Below are 21,103 nucleotides of genomic sequence, written 5' to 3'. Positions count from 1 at the left end.
AGTCAAAAATCTATATCTCTATCCAGAGGCATACCAGGCAAATCAGTAGGAAACATTTCTCTAAATTTTGAAACCAGAGGAATATACTCAATAGAGGGAACCTCGACCTCAACATCTCGAATATGAGCCAAATAAGCCAAACACCCCTGCTCCACCAGTTACCTAGGCCGAATGGAGGATATGACCTTAGCTGGATTAGGCTTGTACACCCCTTCCCACTCTAACTTTTCCCTACCCATGATCTCTAGAGTCACAGACTTAGCATTACAATTTAACACAAGATAATAGGGGGACAACCAAGTCATGCCTAAGATTATATCAAATTCAGTCATATCCAAAATAACCAAATCAACCCAAGTTTGAAAACCCATAAACAAGATAGGACAAACATGATACACATGGGTGACTATGACAGACTCTCCAACTAGGGTAGAAACATGGATGGGGGCATCAAATATATCACAAACCATATCAAATCCCAAGGTAAACTGAACTGACACATATGAATAAGTAGAACCTAGATCAAACAAGACAGAAGCCATCCGGTCACAGACAAGAATAATACCTGTGATCACTGCATCAGACACCTCAACCTTGGTCTTGCCTGGGAAGGCATAACACTGAGTCATGTCATCTTGACGAGTGACCTCCTTGCCTAGTTGCACTGCTCCTCTTCCTGTGTTCCAATTTCCCCAGACTCCACGCCTCACTAATTTCCCCTTGACCACCTTGTGGACGCCCTTTACCATTATTATTGTTGCCTGCGGGTACCACTGCTCTAGTTTGCTGCTGCGTGGGGTCAAATATATGTGGGTGGGGACAATCTCTCCTCATATGACTAGGTTCTCCACAATTATAACAAGTGCGGTCAAAAGACGGCCTGATGCCTACCAAAGGTACGGCAACCTGGCTATCCTGAATAAATTTCTGATGTGGAGTTCCTGAGTAACTACCTGGTAGACTGAATTGACCAGGCTACAAGTGTCGGCCTCCCTGAACCTCTGGAGTAGGAACCCTGAAAGTTGCATGTGCTCTTAGCATTCTTAGCCAATGCCTTAGCATGCCCATCACGCCTAACTTCTTCCACATTCTTCACAAAATCCGTTACCTCATTAAAACATTTCCCCGAAGAGGTCATGTGAACACACAATACCTGTAACTCGGAGTTTAGTCCCTTGACGAATAGATGTATCCTCTCCTACTCGGTAGTCACCAATTACGTTGCATATCTAGACAAAACATGAAACTTAGCCTCACAAGTAGCCACATGCATACCACCCTGCTCCAAAGCCATAAACTTATCCTTCTTACGATCTCTCTAAGTCCGGGGCACATACTTTTCTAGAAACAGACCATGAAACTGTGTCCAACTGAGTGGACGTAAAACTGATGATCTGCAGTCCACAAAGGCCCTCCACCACTGCTTAGCCTCACCCTGAAGCTAGAAGGTCACGAACTCTACCCCATGATGGTGTACAATATGTAACTTGTGCAATCTCTCATAACAATCCAAGATGAATTCATAGGCGTCCTCGCTCTCAGAACCATATAACATAGGCGACTTCAACTTCAGAAACTTAGTCAACATCTCATGCTCATTACCAGTCATAACGGGACCCAACAACGAAAAAAGGCATTAGGTACGCTAGTAACAATAATAGGGGTTGATTGGACTTTGAGTAGTTTGCACTGCTAGAAGGATTCCAGGACCAACCAATCCTTTCAGAAAAGACATGATCTGATGAGCTAACACTGGGTCTAAGGGAGGAATGTCGGTATTCCTAACCGGTGCATCCTATTCCTGTCCAACATCCTTCTCATCCTCGATTTCCACATTCTCATCTACCTCTTCTTGATGTGCGGGAGGAACCTTATATCTAGAAGCATTCTCGACTGGTAATCCACCCCTAGTGGGTGCTACCTTTTCTCAGCATGTGCCCCTTGCTCTTTCTCTACCCCTACCTCGACCGTGACCTCTCATTGCGGATTCCTCAGGTGGATCATTGATGGGAGCAACGGGCCTGACGTCTTTAAACCTAGTGTTAACTATTTACGAACAGAAGAATGAAGGAGATTAGATACCAATTTGGATCACCAGATACCAATTGGAATCGAGTTATAGCACGACAGAAGACAAGAGAAAACAGAGAAATTTCCTAAAGTCCTATTGCCTCTCGAAGAAAAGTACAAACATCTCTGTACCGTTTCGCAAGACTCTACTAGACTTGTTTTGGTACAATGAGATCAACGAACCTAAGGCTCTGATACCAACTTTGTCACGACCCAGACCATCGTGATTGACACCTACACTAACCCTCCGGTGTGAAAACCATTACTACTAACCAACTAACCCCAAAGCTATACATTTAAAGATACAAAAGCAAGTTTAAATGCAGAAATAAAATGGAGTTCCCATAAACTCCGAAGTTCGACAAAAAAATTACCAAACATTGCATAAAACAACACCTAGAACTTGAAAGTTAATGTACCAAAACTCTACAAACGACAAGTCTAAGAATAAGGGGTACAACCCCGAAACTAAACAAACGAATATCTAAAGTACTAGTCTAAGTCCGGACATAAATGGACTAAACAGAATGAGAACTCATGGCAGCCCAGAAGAACTGGCTTACCTTTGAATTCGATCTCGATCAGTGATCTCCTAAATGAGGTCTGCCTGTAGCTGCTTGAAGATGCATGTACTCAACAAAGAACGAACAAGTGCAGTATCAGTACACAACCACAATGTATTACTAGGATCACACGGCTATTCCAATAATCGAAATATATATAAGTAGTCACAACATAGTAAACATGACATGCACATAATATATAAACACATTGGTTATCATTTTACGAGCAATGAACAATTCCAAATTCTCAATACACGTAAATAACTCAATCCAATGGTCCTCTCATGGAACCTGTAACCAAACTGTTAGTGTGTCGGAATGTGACACCTGATCCCAATTACTGAGTCGGAATGTGACACCTGTTCCAATATATGTGACGGTACGTGACACCCGATCTTAATTTGTGTGTCGGAATGTGACACCCGATCTAATCAATATACCACAATCACAATAACAATGTACATTCTCATAATCATACAATCAAGTGTTGATTCATTGCAAACAATTGTTGATTCAAACTCATTTACATTAGGTTTGATCTATAGTGCTTCATTCACATACATACATGCATTACAATGAAACGAATACTAACATACATCACACAAACATGAAATCAAACCATCACCTACCTCGAAACTAAGCTTGAATCCTCCTAATACACATGGGCCTTCCCTTTCCAGATTCTTTTTGCTTGTTCTTGGTCTACAAACGGATAATTTAATGCAAGGATCAATAATTAAGTCTAATTTACCCGAATTATAACAAACCCAATAACCCAAGACCAAACCCATGATCCTAAGGTGCAGCTAGGGCTTTTACCCACCATCAACTACATGCCAAAACCCTTCCCCAACGAGAATTACCCATGAATATAAGTTCTAAGGATCGTAAAACGGATTAGGGGAGTAAAATCCTTACCTTTAGCACTAAAAGTCATGGAAAACTGTGAAGAAATCGCTTGGGGTCGTCTCCTAACTCTTAAGAATGAAGTTTGCAGAATAATAACAAAATTGGGGTTTTCCCTAACTTAAATCGCGATTGGCCCGCTACAGCGGACCTCATCTCGCTACAGTGGCCCCGCCCTGGCGGCTTGCGCAAAGACATAACGTCGAAATTAGAGTTTCAAACCTCCATTTCATAATACACCTTCAACCCATGACATTAAAAAACAACTCCTTCATGCTAAGATCGGTTTTGGGAGTTCTACTCACCCGAATTTGATTCCATAAAGTCGTATGGGAATTCCCAAGTTACTACTCAAAAGTTTTCTATCCCCAATTCTTTCCCCATTGACTTTTCCCTAACGACGAAATTAGGTTGTTATTGTGTGTTTATTTACCCACATGACTTTTTCACTTGCAATCCTCTATTTTTGTTTATCAAATAGATGACGTTATGATATTTCATGAATTTTTCATCAATAAAACTTGTTAAACTTTGATATATGTTAAAGTGTTATACCGATAGGTGAAAATAGTACTTCAATTTCTTGCCAAACCGCATTACACCCTTCATGGGTGAGATTTTCTAATAGACTCAATCATTAACATCAAACTCAAGATCCCTTCTTCTCACATCGGTATATGACTTTTTCTGACTTTGAGCCATTTTTAACCCTTCTCTAATAAGTTAAACTTTCTCCATAGCCTCATGTACCAACTCTGGGCCTATCAAAGCAACTTCGCCCACTTCAAACCAACCTATAGGAGATCTACACCTCCTATCATACAATGCCTCAAATGGAGCCATACCGATACTTGAGTGATAACTATTGTTATGTGCAAACTCAATCAAAGGCAAGTGATCATCCCAATTACCTTTGAAATCAATCATACAAGATCTCAACATATCTACCAAAGTTTAGATAGTACGCTTCGCTTGTCCATCGATTTGTGGGTGAAAGACCATACTAAGCTTAACACGAGTACCAAGACCCTTTTGGAAGGATTTCCAAAACTGAGAAGTGAACTGGGTACCACGATAGGTAATGGATAAAGGCACTCCATGCAACTTAACCATCTCTCAACTTCAACTTAGCATAGTCCTCCGCCGAATAAGAAACCTTGACAGGAATGAAATGAGCCGATTTCGTATTTCGATCTACTATAACCCAAATCGAGTCATGTTGTCGCCGAGTGAGAGGCAACCCGACAATAAAGTCCATATTCAAATCTTCCCACTTCTAAGTAGGAATGCTAATATCTTGGGATAAACCTCCCGATTTTTTATGCTCGAATTTCACTTGTTGAAAATTAGGACACTTAACCACAAATTCCGCAATATCCTTATTCATCCCATTCCACCAATAGATCTCCCATAAATCACGGTACATCTTGGTGGCTCCCGGGTGAATGGAATACCGAGACTATGGGTTTATGACAAGATCTGCTCTCTCAAGTCATCAACATTAGGAACACACAAACGACCTTGATATCTAAGTACTTCATATGCCCCTTGGGAGAAAGCGTCGACGGACTTCTTAAGCATTGCTTGTTTTAATTCCACCAAAGTCAGATCAAGACCTTGCTTGGCCTTCACATCCTCCACAAAAGACGATTCTGAGCCATTGTGAACCATAACCCACCTTTGGTAGAGTCTACTAATTAAACACCCAACCGGGCCAATCTATGAACATCTCGAACCAATTCCTTTCTATCATTAATATGACCAACACTACTCATAGATAACCGACTAAGAGCATCTGCCACCACGTTCGCCTTTTCGAGGTGATAGAGAACCCGTATATCATAATCCTTCAGTAACTCAAGCCACCTCCTTTGGCGAAGATTCATATCCTTCTGATTAAACACATATTGCAAACTTTTGTGGTCGGTATTTACATCTACATGAACACCATACAAATAGTGCCTCCAAATCTTTAAGGCAAAAACAACCGCCGCTAGTTTAAGGTCATGGGTAAGATAATTCTTCTTATGGATCTTAAGTTTCCTCGAAGCATAGGCAATAACTTTCCCAGTTTGAATAAGAACACATCCTAACTCAATTCTTGAGGCATCACAATAAACCACAAAACCATCAATCCCTTCCGGTAAAGTCAACACCGGACGGAAGTAAGTCTATCCATCAATTCCTGAAAGCTCTTTTCACATGCTTCGAACCATAAAAACTTAGCCTTCTTTTAGGTCAATGATGTCCATGGAGAAGCAATAGAAGATCACCCCTCAACAAACCTTCAATAATAGCCAGCCAAACCCAAGAAACTTATAATATCCAAAGGGGATGAGGTCTAGGTCAACTCTTGACCACATCCGTCTTTTTAGGATCTACTTCAATACCCTTACTTGAAACAATGTGACCAAGAAAAGCTATGGACCTTGGCTAAAACTCACATCTGCTAAACTTTGCAAAGAGTTGTTGGTCCTTGGGAATTTGCAATACAATCCTCAAATGGTTAATGTGGTCATCCTCACTCCTCGAATAGATCAATATTTCATCAATGAACACAGTCACAAACATGTCAAGGTATTGTATAAACACCCTATTCATCAAATCCATAAATGCCACTGGAGCATTAGTCAAACTAAAAGACATCACCAAAAACTCAAAATGGCCATACCGAGTTCGAAAAGTCATCTTCAGAATGTCATCTTCTTTCACCCTCAACTGGTAATAACCCGACCAGAGGTCAATCTTGGAGAAGTAACTCGCTCCTTAAAGTTGGTCAAACAAATCATCTATCCTTGGGGAGGATACTTATTCTTAACGGTCACCTTATTCAAATGCCGATAGTCTATACACATACGAAGAGAACCATCCTTCTTTCTAACAAACAAAACTGGCTCACCCTATGGGGAGATACTTGGTCGGATGAAACCCTTATCCAACAAATATTTCAATTACTCTTTCAACTCTTTTAGTTCTGTCGGAGCCATTCGGTAAGAAGGAATAGAGATCGGTTGTGTATCAGGGAGAAGGTCAATACTGAAGTCTATTTCCCTTTTGGGAGAAATACCGGGTAAATCATCTGGGAATTCCTCCAGAAACTCGTTAACAACGGGGACCGACTTAAGAGTAGGGGTTTCAGAATCTACATCCCTCACCCTAACTAGATGGTATAAACAACCCTTAGAAACCATCTTCTAGCTTTAAGACAACAGACAAACTGACTCTTAGGAATAGAATTTCTCTTTTTCCATTATAGGATAAGCTCATTTAGAAACTGAAATTTGACTACACGAGTTCTACAATCTATAGAAGCATAATATGAGTGCAGTCAATCCATACCGAGGATAACATCAAAATCTAGCATATCAAGCTATACCAAATCAACAAGAGTAACTATATAGGACAAGGAAACATGACACTTTCTATAGACCTTCTTAGCCGCAATAGAATCACCAACAGGAGTAAAGACAAAAAAGATCTAACAACACATCCTGAAGAACAATAGCCACATATGGAGTCACAAAAGACAAGGTAGCACCGAGATCAAGTAAAGCATAAACATTAAGTTGGAAGACCTTCAACATACTGGTAACCACATCGGAAGAACCCTCTTGTTCACCTCGAGTCTAAAATGCATAGAATCAGTTTTGCTTGGGAGCATTGGAACCCGAACCACTAGGACCAGATGAAGGATTAGGTTGAGCCCTTCGGTGATTATCTCCTTCATTCTTAGCAACTGAAGGATAATCTCTTATATTGTGGTCCATCTTACCACACCTAAAACAAACATTGGAACTCGTTAGGCACTTGCCTTCGTGCTTCCTTCCACAAGTAGCACTAGTAGGCAATAAAGACCTACTACCATTTCCTCCTTGAGACTTAGGGTTAGACACCCTATCTTTGTTGAACTTAGAAGGAGCATTGGAGGAACCTTGGCCGGTAAACCTTTGTTGAAACTTAGAATGTCCATTTCCTTCGGACCTTGTACGAGAGAAGTTACCATCACCGGTCTTAGCCCTTTTTGCCTCCCTAGACCTTTCCTTAAGTTTCTCCTCTTCAATCTATTGAGCATGAACCAAACGGAAAATATCCATGTCATTAATAAGCATGGGGGTACGACATTCCTTAACCATTATTTCAGACACACCTGTAATGAGCGTGTTCATCTTTGCCCTAGGGTCGACAATCATAGTAGGAGCATATAGAGACAATTGTGTGAACAAAAGCATATTCCTTCACACTCATACTTCCCTGATGAAGGTTGATGAACTCAAGCACCTTTGTCGCCCTCGTCTCAATGGGAAAGAACCTATCAAGGAAAGCAACTTTAAACTTTTTCTAATCGAAGGACCCGCATTTTCTGATCTCCCTTCTTTTCATTGGTTGAATCAAAATTGAGCAACACCCTTAAGTTGATAAGCGGCCAACTTTGCCTTTTCCACTGACGTCACTCCCATAATCATCAATACCTTGTAAACCTTATCAATGAACTCTTGAGGATCTTCCTCGACCTAAGAATCATGAAACTCCGGGGGATTCATACTAGTGAAGTCCTTCACTATAGATGTCGTCGTACCCACATTTGGGTTCACAGAAACCACAACCTCCTTTTTGGCTTGAGTTGTCACGGCTTGGTCCAACATTTGAAAAGAGCCCTAAACTTTGCATTAGTCACTTGCTCGCCAAAGGGTCAACCGGAGCTTGAGGAGGAGCTTCTTGTTCCACATTCTCCCTTATGTTCCTTCAACATAAGCTATTCGAGTAGCCATATAGAGCATCAGATAAGGATTAAGAGAGAGAGACCTTATAGAGTTAAACTCTATCGTACGACTTTAGAGTAATGAAAGAAGTGGAGTTTCCTAACATCTTGTAGCCTCTCATTCATAAGTGTGGCACACTTCACACTCATGAACAAGACTCTACTTGATGTGGCTTATGAGACTTCTTAGGACCTTTCTAAACCTTGTGCTCTGATTACCAACTTTGTCACGATTCAAGGTAGCCCTTATGTGTAACATGGCATATAGGACCCCGAAAGGCCCCATACAAGCCACTTAGAATTCATAACATAAGAAATAGACAAAGAGATTTTAAAGACAGTTCAATGTATCAAAGTTTTATAAAGTAAAATGGAAAATCTAACATCGTCTCAATAGCCATCTAGTACATAAGAATGAATCTGGGGCCTAGCTCGTACACATGTCCAAAACTGAAAATAATGAAGAATTAAATACAATGAAGATCCAGTCCTCGAAGCATGAGGACTGACCAAAACTTGGAATCTCGTCAACGAACTGTAGCCACGAAACTGGGAACCTGACTGTCGGACCCTACATTTGAGGAAATATAGGCAAGAGTATACGTTAGTACAAACATGTACCAAGTATGATAGACATGCATAAAAATATTTAAGTCGTGCTAAAAAGGGACATTTTCATAGGCGTGCAATGATCAACTAAAATACATAAATCTTGTGAGTTAGAAAACATAAGTCATAAAACATGATCAATGGAAGTGAACATCATCTTAAAATACACTTACGATACTTCTTGAAGTAACCTTAATTCATCATAGCTTGCTCGTGGGAAGTATCCTTAACCGACATATAAGACCATGTGAGCTTAACATGGAATCCGATGTCTCCCACATCAAAACGGTTGTCCTACTTGTCAAGGTGAGGACCATGAATTTCTAGCTAATGTGGATCCACTAGCTAATATCTATCTAGACAATCCTATGTTGGTACATAGTTTATGGGACACGGGTAATCACCACTTGTCCACTCGGTACTAAGCTTAACTTCCACGAAATAGTTCTTATGTATATTCAACTTAGCTCTTAAAGGAACATGGGCAATCGCCTCTTGTCCTTACATCGTGTGACATGGGTAATCGCCTCTTGTCATTTCAATTAGAGAGAATGGGTAATCACCTTTTTCCTCAACACTAGAATAGTTCCTCAACATTGGTTCATTTTAGGTGAGAAAGCCTTTCAACCCTAAGAACCCTTATTATGTGAGAAAACCTTTCACAATCATGTTTTCATGTGTATATGAGAAATTCTTTCAACAACACAACAATAACAACATCATTGATACTTCACTCTCAAAGCATCCTTAAAACATTTATACAATTTCAAAGGAACATGGTTGATTTCATAAACTCTTCTTTCATAATCCAAAACTCACATTACATTATCATAACTTGCAAAACATGGGAATTACACGAGTTCATGGGGGTTCATCATAAAAATATGAGATTAACTCAATTTATGCATAATAGATCATAAATCAATCAATTAAATCAATAATCAAGAGAACCCAAAACAGAGAAGAAAAACCCTAACTGAATTGGAGATTTCTAACTTTGAAAATTGGAGAAGTTGGGAAATCCATGGATTGAACTATCGTACCTCAATGTCAATTGCTTAACTTCAATGGTGGAATTGGAGACTTGACTTGGAACCATAGGTTGAACCCTTCTTCTTCAAGATTTTCTAGAAAGAGAAATATTTTGGAGAGAAAGACTTGTTCTTTTTTTTTTTGTAATTTTAAGAGAATGACGTGAATGGGTTAAATTTGGGGTTAAAAACACTTATATAGGGGTTCTAGGAAAGGGTAAAACAACGTAGTATCGAGATAAAATAATAAGGAAAAGACGCAACTGACCATAACTTACAGCTGACGCAACCACCAGATGGTGGCCCTCGCGAGCTGTCAAGGATCATAGTGGCAGTCGTGGTCCTTCACCAGTGCCCTGGGGAGAGGCTTCTTGTGGCCTTGCCCCTTCACGACCACCCTGACGAGCCGTTTGGCTCTTCACGAGCCGTCTAAGGGCTCGTTGGAAGAGGTTGGCCTTGAGGTGGATTCTGCCTCCCTTTCACGGCCACTACCACGGGGTGTGAGGTTCACCACGAACCGTCTAAGGGCTCGTGGGAGGGGAACCCCTCTTGACCAAGCACTGGAAGGCTCCACGAGCCGTAGTGTCCTTCACGGCTCGTGAAGGGCTCCATGAAGAGTGTCGTGGCTCAGTTATGGGCTGGTGACCTCCCACTTTATTCCCTTTTCTAGACTTCTTAATTCCGAGGTGTTACATTTTACGAGCATGGTAAGACAACTCTTTTTTTTTTGTTTTTTTTTTTTAGAGGTTAAATCCTTTCTTCTGGTTTCCCAAAGTTGAAACTGAGTTTTCGGGGGTCAAATCCTATCATACATAAAAATAATTAAGCTAAATAAGATGGATGTTTTGTTTTAAAGAATAAATAACTAAAACTCTATAAAAAAAATATACACAAAAAGTTAAATAAGAGATTTTTGTAGTCAAACCACTTATTTTTAGAAAGGATGCCATGGTTATATTTTTTAGTAGAACAAACCAAACAATCAATAAGAAATAATATCAGGATAACTAATCCTAACATAAATAATCTCAGCATAACTTATCTCATCATAACTTATCCCATCGTAACTTGTATTCAAACTAAACAACCAAGTATCATTGACTAATGAGTAATTTCTTAACAAGAAACCTTAATGATACCAATACAGTATATATATATTGATTTAGTATCAGTTAATCAAAATGATCAACCTTATTGATACCAATACAATAGATGATACTGATTTAGTATCAGTTAAGAGAAATTAATTTTTTTTTTGGGGGGGGGGGTATACAGTGTAATTATTTAGTGGGATATGAATGTAAATGAGTATATGTTTGTAATTATTTTGCTTTTATGGGGTATTTGCTTAGTTTCCCCTAAATTTTAAGGCTCAGAATTTCACTCTACGGGTCCAAACTACGATTTGTAAAAGCTTTTACAAACCGTAGATCCAATCCGTAAAATTTATATTGAATTTTAAGGCTCAAAAGTTTATTCTACGAGTCCCAACTATGACACGTAGAAGTTTCAACAACCTGTAGATGGATCCTTAGGAATGGGACCCTAAAATCTGAATTCTCAGAAATTTTCTATGAGTTGATAGTACAAGTCATAGAAAATTTTGCGGCCTGTAGAAAGGATTCATAGGACTAACTCAGAAAACTCTGTTGCAATAGTCTCTGATAAAATGGTCATAATTTTTTACTCTAAACTCGAAATAAGGCAAACTTGGTGGCGTCAGAAAGAGGACTCATAGACCTTCAATTTTATAGGTTATGAGTTACCTAATTCATTTTGTGGTGAGAGAAATGATTGTTTGAAGTTGACCTAAGTAGACTAAAAATGTAAGCGGTAAGGAAGTTTTCAACTCAACTTTGTACTAGGGGGTTCTTATGACTTTAATTCATATCCAAATTCATTCTCACCCTAAAGAATTGGCCTTTACACCTAGCTAAGAGAAATTTAAGAATCACCCAATACGACCTTACATGTAAATAAAGAATGGTTCGAGCCTTAAGTTAGAAATTTCTAGGGTGTTACAATACATATATTGTTATGGTATCATTAAGGTTTCCTACATTCATTCATGTACAATCAGCTCATTCCTCAATGATATCATACTATATATATATATATCTTCTATACTACCTTAAAAGCATGAACTCCTAAATTGAATGCTAAATTACTATAATACCCCTAATTAAAATACTTCATTTATTTTATTTATTAATTTAATTATTTATATTATATTAAAAGTAGATACCCTTTCATATTAAAGAGTTGTGACTTTTTTGACGGGTTTTGATATTTTCGATGAGTTGTGACTTTTCTGAAGGGTTGTGACTTTTACAAAGGGTTGTACCTTTTTCGATGAGTTGTGACTTTTGCAAAAGGTTGTGACTTTTCTGATGAGCAGTGACTTTTTCGAAAGGTTGTAACTTTTCTGATAAGGCACAATTAACACATATTCATACTACTATTTGTTAGTTATAAATAGAGGGGCTTCCTCTCACTTTTAAACTACGATTTTTTTAAAGTTTTCTACTCTTCTTCTTCTTAAAAAATCTCAAGGTTATTTGCAACAGTTGATTAAGTTTAAAGTTCAACAAAATTCGAGGTACCACATAAGAAAGAGTTGGTGAACAAATTGTAGCAAATAATTCATAAATTCACACTCGTATTTTTTCTTACGATTTTCATGAGTTAACAGTGACGAAAAGTTGTGGAAAAGACAATAATAATAAACAAATATGAAAAAAGTCACATGATTTGGATAAGATATTTCTTCTTTTTTTTTTCAGTTATTTTTTTACCCTCAAATGAAGGAGTTTCTTTCTAAATTTGCTAAAACAACGGGCATCAATGTAGTCTATTGAATCATTAGTTTTGATGTTAATCCCACTATTTCAAAAATAGATTTTCCTTTTTACTTATAATATGATAATATAGTCATGATAATAATTATTTTTTAATAGATGTGTAAGTAAAAATGCACAGAGAAAGTAAAGTGGTGGTGGCAAGAGATTTTAATCAAATGGAATACTATAGTGAATATAGCATGATCATATATTTTCGTCTTCCTTCTTCATTGGCTATGAATCGTTCCATATATTATTTTATTTTTTTAATATTTATATTGAGTATGGAATTTTTTAAGTATGTATTTTCTGTTATTTTGTGTTCATTTTAATTTGAGAAAATGGTATATCACAAGATACACTCCTTGCTAGCTATATAAAATAGATAAGAAAATAGTGATTGATCATAAAATAATCTTAAATCAAATTAAAGTATCTATAAACAATACTTTAAATTTTATTCATCTATTAATTTTTATTATTTAAAAAGTTTAATATTTTATTCACGATACAACTTCTATAAGATACTAGATACTTTCATTAGACAAGAAGTAAAAGTTAGATTGTGCATAAAGATAAAGTCTTGAAATATTTATGGTAATCCTTATTAGTGTCATGCACATATTAAATTTCAAGTATGAATATTTAAGAGAAAAATTATACTTAAATGGTGTCCATAATTTATGTTCATAACATCAAGAGGAAAGACTATTGGTGACATTTTTTATATTGATATTTTTTTATAATTTTGTTGGTTAGATTTGCTTACAAAATTTAGTGAAGTAAAAAATAATACTACTAAAGAAATGTCACTTTCTCCCCATATTTAAACTTTGAATGTATTTTGAAATGTTTCAATGATATCTGATTATTTTGATCTCAGAATACAATAACTCTATGACAATTTGTATTAATCATTTAAAAGCAATTGTCCTATGTTCTTTAAACTATAATTATTTCCTAAAAAATTTTAATTTAGTAATATTAATTCTATTTTACAACATTGTATACTATATATACATATGCACGTGCAACACATGTGCCGTGAAACTAGTATATATATATATATATATCATTGATTAATGAGCAGTCCTTCAAGGGAGGAACTCATAAAGACAAGAAAGACATAAGATTTAAAAAAAAATTCTCACTTAGAGAGGTGCACTCAATCACCACTCCTTTATAGAATACTTCCGAGTAAAATTGAGTTCACACCTGTATATTTAAGTATTTCAAAAAAATTATAACACTATTTTACATGATCTCGAGAGAAAATCATGAGTTCACGTGAACCCAATGACCTCCTCCTGAATATGCCCCTGACACAATTGCCCCTCAAAATCTTTTTCACGTCTTTTTCACTATATTTGTGGAGGATATTTTTATAAGCAAATGTTTTTCTTTAGAAATATAATACATGTTATTTTCAATGCACCAATCCAAATATTACATAAAAAATAATTTTAACACAAATAATACAAAAATAACTTATACAAACATTACTAATGTCAACATTACTAATAAATCATATTTATTACTATTCTTATACACCAATGAACCTTAGTACCATTACGCAACAGCATATTAAGTACCAGCCCAAATAAATACTCATTTTTTATGATCAGAGGTATTTATTATTTTTTTTAAAAGGAAAAAAATTCTATTGGAATCTTGAGATGTCTCAGTTATATTTTTGACCTATATTAACAACATCAATGAAATGGTAGTAAGAAAGTAAGCATCAATTGACAAGCACACCAATGAATTGATAGTAAGAAAGAAAACATCAATTCAGTACTGACTACTGACAAGCATATGCAAGAGGAAGTAATTTTACTGCTCCTTCTGGTCCATATTAACTGGATTGTTAAGAAGTACAACACACCTCTTAAAGGACAAATATTAAATGTTATTTTCATTATTATCCTTCTGATTATTCTTAAACTTTTCTCTTAGAAAATGTAAAATAGTTAAAAACTTCATTAAAGAATGAAAAAGAAAGTCCCAACAATTATATGCACTTTACAGATGGATTGGAGATGATGACAGTAGAATTCTGAGAAATCCAGAAAAAAAGAATCTTATAAGCACAATTATCAGCACTTTACAGACTGCTTAACTAAGAACCAGAAAATGTGGCTAGATAAGTTAGACCCTATTTATAGCAAAGTATCAAAGACAAGATCCACAAAATATGCCTCCTTAAAATCTATTTTCCTTTTATAGTTATCCCTAATTACTTGTCCATTTTGACAAATCAAGAAAGGACAATTTTTTTTTTACCTATTATTCCTCAATTAAATGACTAATTACTTTGAAAAATGTAGAACTTTTCATCCACTGCATAATTAATAGGAGTAAAATGATAAACTCACTATGTCATTAATTGTTTTCTTAATATGTGTGTCAATTCAAAAGTTGACAAATAATTAGGGACAGAGGGAGTATTAAATGTCTTCTTACTACAAAATCCTAACTTATCCTGGTACAAATATAAACCTTGTATTTTCAAGATATAACGATTAAATTTTACATAATTTCAGTGTCCAAACAAGTATGAAAAGTTTCATAGTTACATGATTGCATGGATTATTTTATGAATTTTTAACATAGAATAAAGGAATTTTTATACAGAATCAGGTTGCCTAAAAGATAACTATAACTTTTTTTTATGACAACGGAAACCCGCAGCCGCTACCCTTTGGGTGCGCACAGGGTAAAATCCCCACTCCTATGTAATAGCTCGCAAACCACATAGGAGAGGTAACCCGCACTAGGCAAGCCCGGTGCGACGAGCTCGACCCAGAAGGCAAACCCCTTGCTTTCGCTGGCAAGGGGTTTTGAACTTGAGACCTCCAACATGGAAGTCCCAAGCCCATAACTATAACTATAACTAACCATCCATAAGAAGTTGGATTAGTACCTGGGAAATAAACAGTAACCTACAACAAGTTAAACTACACTGATATTGTAAAAACTCTTTACATGATAGGTGCATTTAAGTTAAATCCTTGTCTAGATAACTATGGAGTACGGACCCATTAAAGCTTTATTTTCTATTGCAAAATCTACTTACATTGAAATGCAACACTTTTGCTTTCTGAAGGTATGCAGCACTTCAGTTTTCCAGACGGAGAACTAGCACCTGAAATATCCTTGCACTTGTATGCTTCTGCTCTAGTTGATAGATGATAGATGACTTTCACTTGTTCCTTCCCATCGACAGAGTCACGATTTTCACTAAGGGCATTTAAAATATAAAAAAGACAACAAATGAAGTCAAGAAAATTCAATGTATAATCTAAAAACGAAAAACATTCTACATCGTGTAATATTCCGGCAGAGTGTCAACTGACTCCACTTGGACAAGGGTAGCTCCGCCAGTGTTCCTGGCTATTTGACTTATCAACAAGTTTCTGAATGTTTTGTCCCGGCTATACTCACAGCTTAAGAATCATTTTAAGGCCAATCATCAAGTTGGGAAGTACACGTCCGACAACTTGGTAATGGTTCATGGTCATGAGCAGATTTAAACTGGACATCTTATGTCTCGTTTATGGAGCCAAACATAACTCTAAAGTAGAATCACTATGCTGACAGTGTATGGGGGGCCCTTCCCGCATATGCACCTTTATTTATATTCTTTCTATTTTTGAATTACCAATCGCTACGCTGACAATGTATGGAATACTGATGAAGAAAACTGCAAATTCATTGTAGTTGTTTGCTTGTGTCATCTAAGAACAGTCAAGTCACATAGAGGAACGGGGACCTCGGACACTGCTAAGTTCACTTCCCTTCTGACTGTACCTGAAGCAATGCTATTATATTAGATATTAACCGAATCAGATAGAAAACTTGCTTGAATTTTGGTTTCATCTCGTTTCTCTCTACAAATCGCATAATCAACTATGTCTCGTATCCTAAATTAGTTAGATTAGACTACACCCTTGAAAGGTTTCTAACAAATATCAAATCAAATGTTACTAGAACAACTAAGCTTTATAGCAACTACTTGGTATCATGGATTCCGTACTTTTACTAAAGTCTGTTCATAGCCAAGTACATATTGTTTTCTAAGAGAACAGAAGTCTTTTAAAATAACTTACTTGAATTTAGGTCTAACTTGTTTCTTTTTATCTCATTCAATTATCATATCATTGTACATAAGGGCAGGTGCATATGTAGGTGTGTGTAGCTAAAGTTTATCTTTTTCCTGCAAATAGCACATACTAGAAAACATAACAGCCAAAATCAGTGATAAATCCTGATTAATAGTTGAGTACTAATTGTCACCTCTGCCTATTTATGCCGGTTTTGTATGTATCTGTCAGTTTTTGGTTTTTACACCAGTGTTTCACGTCTGCTTTCATGTGCTTGCAGACATGAAAGCACTCATAACAGATACATTGGACAAGCTGAAGCAGAATCACATCTTACTTAAACCATTTTCAGGCATAAAGAATATGAGACCATGCAGTATGTTTAGATGATCACTGCAAGATAACTTCTCATCAAACAAGATGTACAATGTGGAGTTCATCAATATTTAGTTACATTGCTATTCTGATTGCAGATATTTAGACTTCTTAATGGGAAATTGCAATTGCCAGGTATTCTTGCACTCACTTAACATACTTGGTAAGCCAATCCAACATGTCCCGGTGGGCTTCTTCAGCATGCTGCACGGCCTCTTTGTTTTCAACATTGTATCTCACTGTCCATCCATGCTTAACACCAGGAAAAATTTTGACAAATTTGTCCACCTATAAAAACAGAAGGCAAGAGAGAAAACAAAAGCAAAGGGTGAATCTAAAATCTTGTAACACGCAATGAGAGATAAATCAAAATTAGTTACCTACTTGTATATCCCCTGAATAAACAGGACATTATAATTTCAAACATCAATCTTTTTAGAATGACGAAAAAAACATAATAATCAACTCTGATGTTCATGTACCTCAGGTTTTGATGATAAAATCTCCTCAAACTGCTTAATAAGCTCTGGAGGAGAGATTTTATCTATCTCAGCAGCTAAAATAGCTATTGGTGCCTTCACCTCTGCAAATAATATGTATCATCAGTTGGTAAGGAGAAGAAAACAAGGTCTAAAAAAGAAAATAAAAACAAAGAAGAGAAAAAGGAAGGATCTCATGGTGATGCAGTTCAAGGTAGTCATCAGAATTCAAACAACACTTATATATAATACCAATTGCACCAAGGGATATTCATAAAACAATTAGCAAGATTCATATCAGAATGAATTGAGGTGTAACCGAATACAAAACAGGTATATGAAGTTATCGGAGTACCAACCATCATCTGGATCTCAATGGCCCACATAAAAATAACATACACAACAAATGTGTATAAATCTAGGATTCAAGTACACTGAGAACACCAAAGGAAATGGGTGCATATGCAACAAATCAGTGTAAAGTCAGCAGTAATAGCTAAATCTGATCACAGATGATTTCAGTAATAACAGCCATACCTTTGAAATCATCAACTTTCACTAACGATGGGTGCAATAGCACTACAGCTTGAATGTAGTCAGACTTAGATAGCTCAGTAACCACCTTTGCTGTTAAGAAAACTGGAGGTCAGGATCACAAACAATCGCAAGAACATTGACCCTTTACATCCTAGTATGGGAAAGGGTTAGACAACCCTAAAACCATTAAGTTCAAAACTTACCACCCCAGCAAAACCCTGCAGCTCCAATTGCAGATATACCTTTATCTTTGAGAGCTGCAACAACCTGTTTTGCGTCTTCAAATCCTTTAGCCTAACAAGAACAAATAAAAATATGAGTAGCATGGTAGCAAGTCTGCTGTTATAAATGTCATGAACATTCCCGAGTATGATCAGCTTAATGAATTGAGAAATGGTATACCAATGACATAGCCTCCTTCGACTCTCGAGAGGCAAATCTATAGCAACGTTACTAAAAAGACAAAGATTAAGTTTCAACAAATCCTAAACTTACTGTTCCATGTGATTGTATCCAGATTGATAAAGTTTTCTCCATCGTATAAGGATCACCATAAAAAAAATCAGGAACCACCACATAGTATCCTGCAGCTGCAACTTTGTCAGCAAGCTTCCTACATAACAGTTGAATTTTGCAATAAGCCCAAGATAAAATAGGAACTCCTTGCAGCTTAATTACTAGAAAAACACAACGACCGCTGTCCCCCACTTCTTCTTGACGTAACCAAAAGATCCAAAAAGATAAGACACCATTGAATCACCAGCAGTTAGACTCGTTTTCTGGAATAGTTGTGGTTGTAATGAAAATTCCAACATCTGACAAGTAATAATAGAAGTTTCACAGAAGCAAAAACATTCGATTAATCAATCAATCAATTAACTATTCCTTAATCCCGAGCTAGCTAGGTCAGCTATACAAATCTGCTCTATTTTGACCCACAATGGGAAGCATCTCCTAGTAATTGTACATCTATTTTGACCCACAATGGATAGTTACAGAAATATATATTTAACAAGTATAGGCTGAAATTGAGAAGCAGCATGTACCTCAGATTTGGGGCTTCATAACCTGTAAACAATTAAGACCATAAGAGATTGTCTATCAAAGAAGTTAATCCTAGTATCATAATAAATTAAACGCGGAAGTCGTTAGAATCATATTTAATTGTTCCATAACAAACATTTGTTATACATCCTGTTGTAAAACTCAAAGGAAACTAGGGGTAACTTGTAATGAGGAAATTGATTAACCTTCCAGACCATACATCCTGTTGCTGGGGGTCTAGACGTTGCTACTACAGTAATAGGCTAAGTTATCCCGTTGTTATTACAACCTCAATATGGGATAAAATAACACTACAATCACGAGATAACTAATCCAGGAATAGGTTATCCTCCAATTTTATTCCAACCAAACATCTAATAAACTCATCTTAAAACTAATTTCGAGATTAGTTATTATCAAATGAGCCCTAACTACAGTATTAATCTTACCCCCAACCCAACAAATCAAAGGGGAGGTACATACCATAAACGTCGGAGACAAGGAGGATGGCGAGTTTGGAAGTGGAAGGACCAGAGACGTATGTGTTGAAGCTTCCAAGTTGTAACACACACCCATTTCCGCTGCTTGAGCTCAAAGCCGGTGGATTCTCGCAGCATTCACGCCCTGACATCTCTTGATCTCTACACGCTCAGTTGCAGTGGCCGAATACCACATAACCAGACAGATACGAGGGAGACGAATTTTGAGACGGAGCTTAAGATGACAAAAAATTGTTGGAATTAAAATTGGTGACAAGTTTGACTAGTACAAGCTAAATCTTTTTTTAATTAGTGATTGAGATAATTAGGGTTGAAAATGTAGTTTTAAAAATTTTACACTTCTAAGAAATATTAAAAACTTTGAGTTTTAAAAATAAGTTTGACCTAGCCCCCGCTCTTTTCTTTTCCTCTCTATATATGGCGACTTGTATAGCAGTCATGGTTACTTCGCCCTCTCCCCAGTCTCTGGTTGTGGGAGACACAAACGTCAATCCTAATACAAAAACACCCTATTCAGCAACCCTTAAACCACAACAAATGACTCAATATCTATTAAAATACGTACTAAACTCGTTGAGTTTATTCATGGAGAATTTACTATGAGATTTACAATGAAAGAAAGGGAGCAGGTTGCTAAGGAACAATGTTTACATCAAGAAACTGTAATATCAGACAACTTGATTTTCGTTATATTTTGATCACGTTTGAATTATATGAGGATTTTGTACAAGTTTTATCAAATCCTTATGAATATTTTAGGTTTGATGGCAAAGATTTGTTCAGAATTTTTCTATGGACGTCATCATTCAATCCTAAAGAGGACACACTTAAAGTCTGGGTATGTATTTCATTGTCAGAGTTATGTACCGATCTTTTTGTGAGGAGGTCCTTAATATAGACAGCGGTAGGAAAGCCTATTGTGGTGTATAAAGCAACACAAGATCGAACTAGGTCAAGTATTGCTAGGGTTAAGACAATCCTAGACATATTAGGTAATATTCAAATTGTGTAAGACTACAGTTTTTGGAGAAAGGATTGGGGTAAAATTATTGAACATTATCATAAAATTGTCTATGATAATATTCCACTGTATTGCACTCATTGTCAATATTAAGGGCATGAAGAATAAATGTTGCTTATTGATGGGGAAAATAGTGTCTCGAGGTGATAGATTAAGTGATGATGGGGAAAATAATGATCTAATCTCAATGAAGTGTATGTTGATGATCCTAAATATCTATATCTGCATCATAACATGATGCAGCGTCAAATGACGTCAGTACATGA

At 36.7% G+C, this 21,103-nt stretch overlaps 1 protein-coding gene across 3 annotated transcripts; it reads right to left on the bottom strand.

The window, feature by feature from the left end:
• Positions 1–16,054: 16,054 nt before the first annotated feature.
• On the bottom strand, positions 16,055–20,062 carry LOC125865846 (endo-1,3;1,4-beta-D-glucanase-like). Of its 3 annotated transcripts, XM_049546105.1 has the most exons (8): positions 19,800–20,058; positions 19,319–19,340; positions 18,768–18,885; positions 18,476–18,566; positions 18,273–18,362; positions 17,739–17,839; positions 17,408–17,544; positions 16,074–16,588 (listed from the first exon to the last, which is right to left on the bottom strand). In XM_049546105.1, the coding sequence occupies exons 1-8, from the start codon at positions 19,945–19,947 to the stop codon at positions 16,531–16,533; spliced, it is 765 nt and encodes a 254-aa protein (XP_049402062.1). In that variant the 5' UTR covers positions 19,948–20,058; the 3' UTR covers positions 16,074–16,530. The 3 variants fall into 3 exon arrangements, with proteins under 3 accessions (XP_049402063.1, XP_049402062.1, XP_049402064.1); XM_049546106.1 differs by lacking the exon at positions 19,319–19,340 and having other exon boundaries at positions 16,055–16,588; positions 19,800–20,062; XM_049546107.1 differs by lacking the exon at positions 16,074–16,588 and having other exon boundaries at positions 17,188–17,544; positions 19,800–20,055.
• Positions 20,063–21,103: the final 1,041 nt, after the last annotated feature.

The sequence above is a fragment of the Solanum stenotomum genome, chromosome 5 (genome assembly GCF_019186545.1).
Source record: "Solanum stenotomum isolate F172 chromosome 5, ASM1918654v1, whole genome shotgun sequence".
In the NCBI taxonomy this organism is placed as follows: Eukaryota; Viridiplantae; Streptophyta; class Magnoliopsida; order Solanales; family Solanaceae; genus Solanum; species Solanum stenotomum.
This window is presented reverse-complemented; position numbering and strand designations above follow the sequence as displayed.